At 41.2% G+C, this 11,562-nt stretch overlaps 1 protein-coding gene across 3 annotated transcripts in view; it reads right to left on the reverse strand.

Annotated features, from left to right (window-relative positions):
* The window catches only part of FSD1L (fibronectin type III and SPRY domain containing 1 like), a 38,522-nt gene extending 27,817 nt beyond the window's left edge, over positions 1-10,705 (reverse strand). For 2 of the 3 annotated variants that reach the window (XM_080986877.1, XM_080986876.1), the window contains exons 1-3: positions 10,522-10,704; positions 4,859-4,954; positions 3,713-3,844 (exon numbers count right to left, since the gene is read on the reverse strand). In XM_080986877.1, the coding sequence (XP_080843003.1) occupies positions 3,713-3,844; positions 4,859-4,954; positions 10,522-10,536 (243 nt within the window). In that variant the 5' untranslated portion in view covers positions 10,537-10,704. Of the gene's footprint in view, positions 1-3,712; positions 3,845-4,858; positions 4,955-10,521 lie in introns of all 3 variants that reach the window. The other variant, XM_080986878.1, reaches the window with a different exon arrangement.
* Between the last annotated feature and the right edge of the window lie 857 nt (positions 10,706-11,562).

Genomic DNA, 11,562 nt, shown 5'->3' on the forward strand with positions numbered 1-11,562 from the left:
ATACAGGGCTATCTTCTCTCCACCCCCCAAAAAAAAATTCCAGATGCCCATTACTGGCAAATGGATGAGGCCCTTATGGAACACATGCTAAAGAAGGCCTCAAGTTCAATCCTTGGCATATTTAGCATAGAGTGTAAACATAAAATATTAGCATGAAACACGATAAAAAAACACTAACATGCAGTATTGGGGGGAAAAAACCTTTCTGGCAGAGGAAAATTAGATAGAGTCTTCTCTGTGGAACTCAGCCCCCTCAGGCCTCTGCAATCAGTTGTACACCCACACAGGTTTATTCCCCACCCACCCCATAAACGTATGAACATAAAAAGACACTCCCGGCTGAGTACTATGTACTTTGGCACGCCAAGTTCAAGGTAACACATCTATTTATCTTAGCCTATGAAGAGTGAGGCTCAATAAAAGGTGTGATCTACTCCAGGAAGTGCACTAAGTGTAGGCTGGAGAAGCGGCTCTTAATTCTGAAGAAGTGAATTCTAGAATGCCTGTTCTTGAGTTTGCACAGTTTTAGATCCCAGAGTCTTTACTCCCTTATGTTGTGCTGGATATGCGACTATAAGGTTCAGGGGGTGTCATAGGCTATTAGGTGACAGTATAGGCATACAATATTAAGGTTCCATGTCATGTTGCTCAATACAACAGTACAGTATTGAGAAACAAGGTTTCCAACTACCTGAGTCTTGGCAATTCACGAAGCAGAGTTCTCTTTCCCTGCTTACTGTATTGCATGGTGAGATTACCAGACATTTTACTACCTAACCCAGGGTGGTCCAACTCACGGCCCATGAGGTCTTTTTTAGTGCCCTCGGCAACATTCAATAAAAATCATATTGAAAGCTTGGGGGGGGGAGTGCATTGTTATCGAAAGTGCATAAATCTGTTTGTGCATTAAACTTGTTTAAGAATTTAAAGGATTATATTTAAATACACCATTAATAGATTTAATTAAATATATTAACTGTGTATATTAAATAATATTAAATATATTGCAAACATTTTAATTTACAACGTGGGAATTAAATTCAGTGTGACCTATGAATTCTGTGTCAAAGTCTTCTTGCGGCTCATGTTTGTTGGGACTGCCCTGATCTAACCAGATGCTGTTGGTGTGTTTAAATATTTCAAATACTGTATATTCATCACTGGAGAGACAGGTCAGCTGCTGTATCTGTACTGTCAAAAGCCACATGTGCACCAGTGATTTAAGAGGTGTAGTTATTTGACAGCATCTGGTACACTGAGATTCTGAATTATACCAAAATTTCATGATCAAGTCGAACTAACTTACTTTGTATACATTTAGCACGTTTTACTGTGTGATAAGCTTTAAGCTGTCAGAAGAAGGTAGAATTCTTTCAAAGAACAGGGTGAAAGAATCAGCTATGGTGACTAACACAGCCATGGAAACGCAACAACTGTGGCTACTTGCAAACCATGAAAAACTGTGCTCTACCAGGAACAGCTGGGATAATTCAGTTGGAAGAGCATTAGACTCTCAGGGTTGTGGGTTGAGCCCTACATTGGGCAAAAGATTCCTGCACTGCAATGGGCGGGACTAGATGACCCTTGTGGTCCCTTCCAATTCTAATATTCGATGATTCTTAGCTAGTACAAGCACATTCCAGTCCTCCTTCGGTATGAGGTTTCACAGATTGCCAGGATTACGAAGACAAGTCAGATGCCATGTCTCTAATACTGTTTTACACACACAATGAAGCCATAGACATGAGGAGCAAGAGCAGCCCAAATTAATATCACATTTACTAATTCCATACTTCCATCTGCTGGCCGTACTTGAACTTCCAGCCCTGTGTTCATAAATCTCTGCATCCATTCAAAAATAAGTTGGAGACATTAGGGAAACCTCCTTTCCTCACTTTCTGCCCAGCCTATATACCGTATTTTTTGCGCCATAGGGCGCACCGGCCCATAGGGCACACCTAGTTTTTTTTTGGGGGGGGGAATAAAGAGAAAAAAAAATTTCCCCCCCAGGCGCGGGGCTGGGGCAAGGGAAGCCCGAGCTTCCCCCGACCCCAGCCCCCAGAACAGGCTGCTATCCGCAAGCCTAGGGAGCCCGGCGGGAAGTCGCACCGGTCTCCCCAGACTTGCGGATATCTGCCCGAAGTCGCGCAGCTCTCCCACGGCTTGCCGAGAGCTGCGCGAAGCTCGAAGGCTGGGGCGCGCTGAGCTCAGCGCACCCCAGGCTTCAGGATGCAGGCAGCTCTCCGCAAGCCTTGGGAGAGCCGCGCGACTTCGCGCAGCTCTCCCACGGCTTGCGGACAGCTTCCTGAAGCCTGGAGAGTGAGAGGGGTTGGTGTGCACCGACCCTTCTCGCTCTCCAGGCTTCAGTGAAAGCCTGCATTCGCCCCATAGGACGCACATACATTTCCCCTTCATTTTTGGAGGGGGAAAAGTGTGTCCTATAGGGCGAAAAATACGGTATTAGAGCAATGCTGCTCCCTGTAAAAAACTGAAGAGTGTCCTTTCTGGACAGCCTTGGGACAGTTTTGTTTAACCACTATTGCAGGGGAAAAACTGGACTCCAATATGCTTTTTCCAAAAAGTTCTAACCAGTTTGTTTTGTTTTCTGCCTCTTGTGGTTTGTCACATATTTTATTGAAACATGGGAAATGAATATTTTAGTAAGACAAATAAAAATAGTTACGGAAATCTAGGCAACTCAGCATCTGAATCATTTTGCTTCAAAAATTAAACATTACACGGAGCAGATTGAAGATAACTACCTCCCTGGATAGGTTACATGTGTAAAACTCAACTCAAAGGACAGAACTGGATGCAATCAATTTAAGTCTCATATCAAACTTAAGTGCTAATCAGAAGTCTGGAAAGAGTAACTGCTTTTCATATATGAAAACTGAACTGTGCAAGCTATCCAAGCCTACTGGCTTCTATTTCATTTAATTAATGTGCTGACAAAGGGGTTTTAAGCACGTTTGGTACAGAGAAAGGCTTTATACAATCTAATATTGGCAACTTAGAGTTGTTGGCTGCTTTGGTCACTGCTGTATTTTCCTTCAAGGATAATGCGGCATCAGCCAAAATAATTTGATTAAGATGTTAAAAATATGTGTATAAACCACGTACATTCAAACAGAAAGCATTCTGCACACTATGCCTATTAGCTAGCATTTTTCTTCATTTTTTAAGTCTGCCACAAAGCTTGAATTCAGAGTCCTGTATTGTAGCCCAGCAACTAAAGAAACAAGAGTTACACATTCCTGCTGCCTACATGTAGCTGACAAGTCTTTCATACAAGGCGCACAGGGCCAAACCTGAATGTCAATTTTTAAGTTTGCTCTCTGCGCTTGTTGTTAGAAATAAAAACTCCAGGAGTCTAATAGGAAGAGGCATGCACCAAGGCACGTGAAGTAATCCTCACTCACTCAAGAGTGCTCCAGGAATTCCAAAGAACTGAGAGGGGTTGTGTGGTCATTTGCGTGTCAACATTCAAAACGCAACCTACTTTTACAGAAGTACCACAGAGAAGGTTACGACAAGTGCAAAGCGAGTGAGATGTTTGCAGAAGCTTACAGAATTTAAAGTGTTTTAGAAAGCAAACTTGTGCTGCGTGCAAAGCTAATTAAGTGGCAGTCTACTAATTTAATTAGCCCACATTTCCCTATCCTGACAGAGCTTGAGAGTTCTACTACAAAATCATCAGAAACCTAATTACCTGAAGTTCTTGGGTTTTATGAGCTTGTTCTTGCTTGATACTAGTTGACATGCTCTCCTTCATCTCGTCAAGTATTGCATATAAGCCATCAAACTCCTCATCCAACTCAGCAATTACATTGGAAGAATTAGCCTGTAAACAAAATTTCAGTTATGAGTTGTGCTGTCAGATTTTGTCTATTTCTTCAACTATAAAATGTAATAAGCATCACAGAACCTTGTTCTTATCACAGTAGCATACTTCCATTTCCTTAATATAATAAAGGATACTGCAGATCATTATCAATACATACAGTAATATTCACAGGCTTGCCCTTTTCCTTTAGTCATCCTGGCCCAAAGAAATCACTATCACACGGGTCCCCAGCTGTTGTTGAACTACAACACCCATCATCCCTAGCTAGCAGGACCAGTGGTTAGGGATGATGGGAGTTGTAGTCCAAAAACAGCTGGGAACCCACTTGACTTAGCAGTATTATTGAATTAATTTATTTTGACACATTTTCATACACACACACACACACACACAGAGAGAGAGAGAGAGAGCGAGATATATTTTAGTAAGAGGCATTTTAATTTAATTTAAAATTTTCTAAACTGCTTAATATAAAAGGAAAATCTTGGTGCTTGCTCCAATAATACAATTGCCTCATTTACATATTTAGTGCATTTGTATCCTCTTGCCCTTCTTCAAGGGGCTTTGGGAAGTGTGCATGGGGTTATCCTCAGATATAACCACAGAACTGTAGAGTTGGAAGGGACACTCAATGGTCATCAAGTCCAACCCCTGCAATGCAGGAACCTTTTTGCCCAATGTGGGACTTGAACCCATGGCCCTGAGACTAAGATTCTTGTGCTCTACCAACTGAGCAAGGCTGGGAAAAGATTTGAAGCCACTTCACCCCAATTTAAGAGCAACGCAACAACCAACATAGAAAAAAAGACTTTAATGTGAGGCGTGCTGACAGTGCAGCTCACTGGCTTCAAAGAATAAGGATGTGTACCCATGAATAAACTCACATGACTTGCACAGCCATTATCTAGGTTTGGCCCTTGGCCTATATGGTTTGCAATTGCAGTATTAAAGAAAACGACACTGTTTAGAGAAGCCCTTTCAGCTTTGAACGTAATGAGCTCTACAACCTACCTGTACACCTTTTAAAGTGTGATTTAGAGTTTCAATGAAGTTTTGGATTTCATCATTTTTGTGGGCCAATGTGGAGATAATCCTCTGCAGAGCTTCCTAGAATTAGAAGAGTAAATTTAATTAATATATGCAAGGCCATATTACCTTGGTGTATATACCCTTCTTGCTTCTGTACTGTGCTTTTGCACTGTACAAGCCTGTAACTGAAATAATTTCATTTGGTTACATTTATTGTTTGTAATGTTTAACAAAAACAATAATGTCAAAAACTGTTTACTTCAACGCAGCAACACTGGTGAGGTCAGACAGACTTGCATGTTTAATAGCAAGTGGCTTAATAGCTACCATAGTCAGGTGTAATTGGAACCAATACTATTCAGAGTTATTGACTTGTTTGTTTTTTGCAAATGATTCAGTTAAGACCTTTTTTAATTGAAAAGCATTGATAAACTCCTTAATATTTTAAAAATCTCTAAGCACTGTAGAATACAAAAATGTATTATTAGAACAAATGTGGCACATAACTAGTAATATAAAGGCATATAAACACAAAAGCAAGAAGTCAGTGAATTCAAACAAAGAAAGACAGGGACCAATATTAAGCGTCAGGGAAAGCCTGGAGCAACCCAATGTGCTTTTACAAGACTTCTGAAGCAACTGACAGTTGTCGCTGCATGTATGTTGGAGACAAGGGAATTCCACAGTACAGTGGCAACTGTGGAAGATAGCCATTTTTGGGTCACTGGCATATTATATCCTACAGGGTGCAGAACCACTAGCACAATTTCCCCAGGTGATTAAGTGATATTACAGGTCTATGTACCTCTTAGGTTAAGCCTTAGATCCTATAAGCATAACTGTCAGTTTGTGCAAGTCAGAACACGCTCATCTGTTCTTATTTGGATTTATTAGAACCCATTTAGTCTTACAACATAGAAATAATTTTATATCCATATACAGAGAAGCAATAGCTAATTTGAGGGCAAAGATTTCTATTTGAAAGGTGCCAAGACAGTTCATCGTACAGTCAACTCCTAAAATACAAACATACCACGTTGTGTTATTTTCACTTACCAACTGTCTCACCCTAAACAAGGTTTGAGAATGAAGCTTAAGTTAGAAGATGAACTTCATCAAATGAAAGTACAGACAATGAAGAACAACTTTTACATTTCAATGCTGGTTTACTGTGTAAAACAGATGAAAATCCTACAGTTAAGTGCTACTTAAGCAGCAAGAGTGGTAATTTGTCATTTTCATACATGTAGTAATACAATTTTTTATAACAAAACGTACACCATTATAGGCATATTGTTCTTATTCTCTTAAATAGATCCAGCAATATTTTACTAGCTAGATTAGCACTGAAGTTATGTGTTCTAAATACAAGAAGCCACAAGGTAAGGTTGTCCAGTTCCCTCTTGACAGTTTGAGAAGAAAGCGATTACCTCTGGATGTATCTACTACTACTCATGCATTATGCTAGTAAGAACCAAGAAATTCATTTGAAAAACCAGACATCAACCTCTGTACATAGGACCAGTCTAGGTTCTAATTCTAATTATTCATACTAAATATTAACCAAGGCTTAAAATTAATCCATATATTCATGATCACTTCAGAACAAAAAACTAGAGTTGTAGCCAATTTCCACATTAACTGGAATACAGAAACAACTAATACTTTTACAGTATAGAAAGTCACGCAGCTAGTATCAGACAGCAACTCACTTGATGTAACTATGCTTTTACCTGGGCAATTCCCAAGTTACATCCTCTTCCGGTGGTCTGATGGTAGCATATTTCTTCCTCTAGATGCACACATTTAACCTTGCTCAACTTGCTTTATACTGAATTATTAATAGGAGTTTCTTCTGTTGCCTAGCACACTGTCCTACTTTATCAGGTCAGTATATTCACATATAAACATGAGATTTAAAAAGATTTTGTAGGATTATATACGCAATGGTCTCCTTCACTGTGCAACTCAACTCTCACAAAATCTACCCCACACAGCTATATATAGTTATTTGTCTCATAAAGCCTCTGGGTCAAAGGGAATCAGAAGAGACATTTAATGCACTGTGTGTTTCCAAGACTATCATACAAATAGTTCATTCCTTTCTAAATTACAGTTTGATGATGTATCCAGTATAAATGGATTAGCAATTGAGTATTTTTCTTTATCCCAAAGTATCGGGCTCTCTTCAGCCTCTTGATCTAAGACAATAACCATAAATTCTGCGCTCTCTGTGCATATTGCACTCTTTGTTGGCCAAACACAGCAACAGCTAGGAAACATGTTTTATTTAAATACATAATCACTACAAGATCTACTATGATGTGTGGTTAAGTGTGTTACACCATTGGTAGGAAGGAAACAGCATCCTATACAGAGCCTAGCAGCACAGGAATCTTAACCTTTTTCTATGACTTTAAAAGGATGGTGCCACTTTGAGATGTAGTGTTTTCTCCTGTGTACAAGGTAGAGTAGCCAACCCCACAATTACTCTACTGGATGCACAATCATGATCAATCAAGAGAAAAAAATTAAGCCAGCGCTGTATAGTTGAGGAAGTATTAGGAAGAATCCAGTATTAGAGGTTTCAGGTGAACTGTCTAAATATTCATTTGGTAGGTTATGAAGTGATCCACATATATTCCCCAGCCTATGATGTCAGATGGTTGAAGGCAACATAAGCAGATTCATTTACCAGAAAGGTTATTGACATATCTAACTGCTCTTTCCCCTACTTCCCCCTTTCCTTCTTGAAGAGGCAGAGTAAAGCATCTCGGAACTGAATGGTTCAGAACTGAACAAAATTAGACAATTAGATGTTTCAGGAGTCATCCTCCTGCCAATCCAGTCTACATCCATTTACTCTTTCCAACAAACTTCAAGCAGCATATATTAAGTTCTTACTACGAAGCAAATCCCTGTAGTACAAATAGAATACAAATAAATTTAGAGTAGTTGTTCATACTACAGAGCAAACCGATGTGGGAATAGAGAGGATGTCAAGCACCCATTTTTCCAGCCACCAAAATTCACTTTAACATTTGAAAATTCTTACCCTCCTCTTCAGCTAAAAGGCTCCCAGAGTGGCTCAGATAGATCAATTGCAAGACAATACATATTTAGTTATGTGCTTTAAAACACTGCTTAAATAATCTGCCCAAAACACTTGTAACCCTTTGGTGTGTCCTTTCACCAGAAGTCTATATAGCCCCGCTTTGCTGACCTTTTAAGGATATTCATTCTGGTCTGCCTTTGGTTAATGTTAGTTCACCCTGTATGCTTTTACCTGAGGCTGTATCTGCTGCTATTCCAATATAACTAGTTGTTGTTTTAATGTTTCATGTATTGAATTTTTACTGTTTTTAAGGTCTGTTTTGTATTTTAAAGTGTGCTGTGATTTCCTTTGTGAGGACTTTTACCCTAAAAAGTAAACAAATTCTATTCAATAAAGAGACAGCCAGCTGTTTCGAGCTACTTGGGATTCACTTACCCCCAAATAAGAATGTTATCCTCATTATACGCTGTATGTTTGTGAAGATTTATCTGTAATGAGGTTACAGCCAATTTTCAGGGCAAACCCAACATTCTGGTTTTAAGTTTACAATACCTTGTTAACCCACAGATTTCAAGTCACGCATCCAAATATGAATGTTTTGGTTACACAGCCTCAATACAGCTACAGTCTGCCTTTCTTGCCAATGGTTTAAATGAAATGCAAGGTGAATGGCCCTTACTGTAGGACAGAACATATGAGTGGAATGCTTGGGAAATTAGAGAAAGTCCTATTTAATATTAAAAAGTGTTTAATAAGTACTTTAAGGCAGGGGTTGTCAATACCGGCCCCTGCAAAATGTTTTGGAATACAACTAATCAGACTCAGTCAACACATCTGATGATCAGGAATGATGGGAGTTGTAGTTCAACAACATCTAGAGGGCAACACATTAGCTACTTCTGCTTTAAGGTCATAAATTAATTCATGCGAGAAGTGAAATTAGAACCAGTACTTCCTATCTCGTGGCTCATTTTCTTACCCAGTATATTAAAATAACAGGTCAAATTACAGTTCAGTCCTATGCATGCCAACTCAGAATTCTGTTCCACTGAGTTTACTTCCAGGTAGTGAGTACAGGATTGCAGCCATACGTGAAATATTTGTATGCTGCTTTTTAAAAAAACAAAAACAAATTAAACTGACAAATAGTGACTGATTAGTCCTTCGCTTCCATTGTCACCAACTACCCAAAAGGTTGTATTTAAAAAATGAACTTCAGAGGTTTACTTAAATCACATGGAAGGATTACAAAAGTACTTCCTATGTGCTGCTCCATGAAACTGGGAAACCCACCAAGAATAAAATGATATTCCACTAAAATAATTAAGTCATCTTAGCTAATAAGCAGTTCCATTTAAATTCCTCATGCATGTCAGTAAACTCAGTGTGGAGTAAGTAAAAAAATGTGACACTGTTGACAAATGTTTTATGATTCATATGTACTGACACAGATGCGTATTTTGAGAATCCTAACCCAACTTTATTTGAATACTTTTTGCAAGTTATAATGCGTAATTATTTTCTCCCTGTTTAGTGCAAGAAAAACTTTGCATCACTCTTCAGTTTTTTAAGAAGAAGAAGAGACAGGCAGGAGGAGGAGGAGATTGGCAACCTAACTTAGAAACCTTACTGTGTTCAAGCGCACACAGACTTGGTAGTCCAAGCGTGTTTACTCAAGAGTAAATTCAGCACTGCCTACTATGTAGTCAATGGATTTAGGATGGCAGTCTAGCACCGCAATCCTATGCATCCTTATTAACGCTGAACATAACGGTAGCAAGAAGGGAAAACAGTTGACATCATGCCTTTTATTGGGATCAACTGAAATGCCACAAAAACGCTGAGCAAGCTGTTGTAATCACCAGAACTCTTTGTTAAGCCAAAAAAAAAAAAAAGACAAAGAAGTGCGGGGGGGGGAGGAGAGAGAGAGAAAGAGAGAGGAAGAAAGAAAGAAAGAAAGAGGAAAAAGGTACTGATGCAGGGAAACGCCACGAAATTTGCAGGGTTCAAAACAAACAGCTTTTAAAAGAGGTGGTTCTCGCATTTCAGGTCAAGGAGGATAAAATAGGGTCCCCGAAAGGCGTGGGAAAGCCAAAGAAAGCGGGTGGGGGGGGGGAAAGAGGGCTAACAAGACAGAGGCAACCCGGCGACGACACGCCACTCATTCACACCCTCCCCTTCCCCTGCATGCACAATCCGCCGCCATCCACGGGGCTTGCTTAGCCTGCAAGGTGCAACGACGAGGAAGCCCGGCAGCTTGCATTGCTGGGGCGTGAGCGCGCGTATATGCTCGCAGACAGCAACAACCATTGCAATTCCATTATTTTTGCAGCCACCCGTGAATGCCGCGTTCCCACGAGCATTTTGCGCGCGTTAGGGGTTCCACGTAAAAACAAAAACGGGGGGGGGGGAGGAATGTCCACCACACGCGTCTGAGAGTCTCCTCCAGACACTCGCGGGGTGGGGGGCCCCCTTCCCCCTCCTCCTGAGGGGAAAAGGCGCCTCTCTTCCCTCACAAACCAGAGCGGTGGGAAGAGCTCCTGCACAAGACGACGACGCCCACCATGACCAGCCCCTCAAACCCGCTCACCTTCTGCGCCTCCATGGTGCGGACGAGCAGGAGCTACTCCCAGGGGGTGGGGGAAGCAGCGAGAGGACGAAGGCCGACCCGCCTCCCTGCGCCCTGACGGCGAATGCTTCACGGGAGAGGCGCGCAGGCTACTAATAGCGGCAGCCGCGCGACCCCAGCAGCCTGAGGGCGGGCGTCGGAGCGCGCCACGCCCAGGACGACGGCGCCGCCGCCGCCTTGCCCTCGCATGCGCAGTGGCGAGCGGCGCCGGGAAGGGAAGGAGGGAGGGTGGGGCGCGCAGTGCAGAGCGCATGCGCGGGTGTGTGTTGTGCTTTTCTGCTGCTTTGGTCTCGCTTCTCCATACCTGATAGCACTTTATGTCTACTTGAAGAAGCCGTGGTCCGATCCGGAAAATACAGCTATTTAGGTTACAAAACTACATAAAATTAAAAAAAAAATTAAGTTTGCAGAACAATAACTACCATGTGGTTAGGGTACATCAACGTGTCAGTGTCCACTTATCCCCAGTGTAAATATGAAATCGCAAGGTAACTATAGCATGTACGCGAAAATTGATTTCAGATTTGAAATCAGCATTGAAAGAACATATATGAACAGTTGAAAAATCTCATGCAACAGAAAATGGAGAAAAAAAATTGTTCCCCAGTGTAGGCAAACGGCAAAGGTCGGCACCTGCCCTACCTGTCTGGTTATGAGAAGTGTTCTGTGCATGGAAAGAGGGCGGCTCTTGCTGCGGCTGCGGCTGCCCCCTTGCAGAACGGAACTGTTCCTAAGCCAACGAATAAATATTTAGAGACGTGGTTCCCAATGGGTGTAGCCTACACAGTGCAGGATTTACCTATAAGCTAAACAAGCTGTAGTTTAGGGCCCCACTCTCTTGGGGGCCCCCCAAAAAATTTAAGGAAAAAACATGGATGTACATTTCCAAAATATAAGATAAAAAACAAATGAAATAAAACCTACATACAGCAACAGTGGCAAATGGCTTTAGATACTTATTAGGTCCATAAATTACCATATAGCATATATTCAACACAAAAA

This window comes from Podarcis pityusensis, assembly GCF_964106645.2.
Source record: "Podarcis pityusensis genome assembly, chromosome: 17".
Classification (NCBI taxonomy): domain Eukaryota; kingdom Metazoa; phylum Chordata; class Lepidosauria; order Squamata; family Lacertidae; genus Podarcis; species Podarcis pityusensis.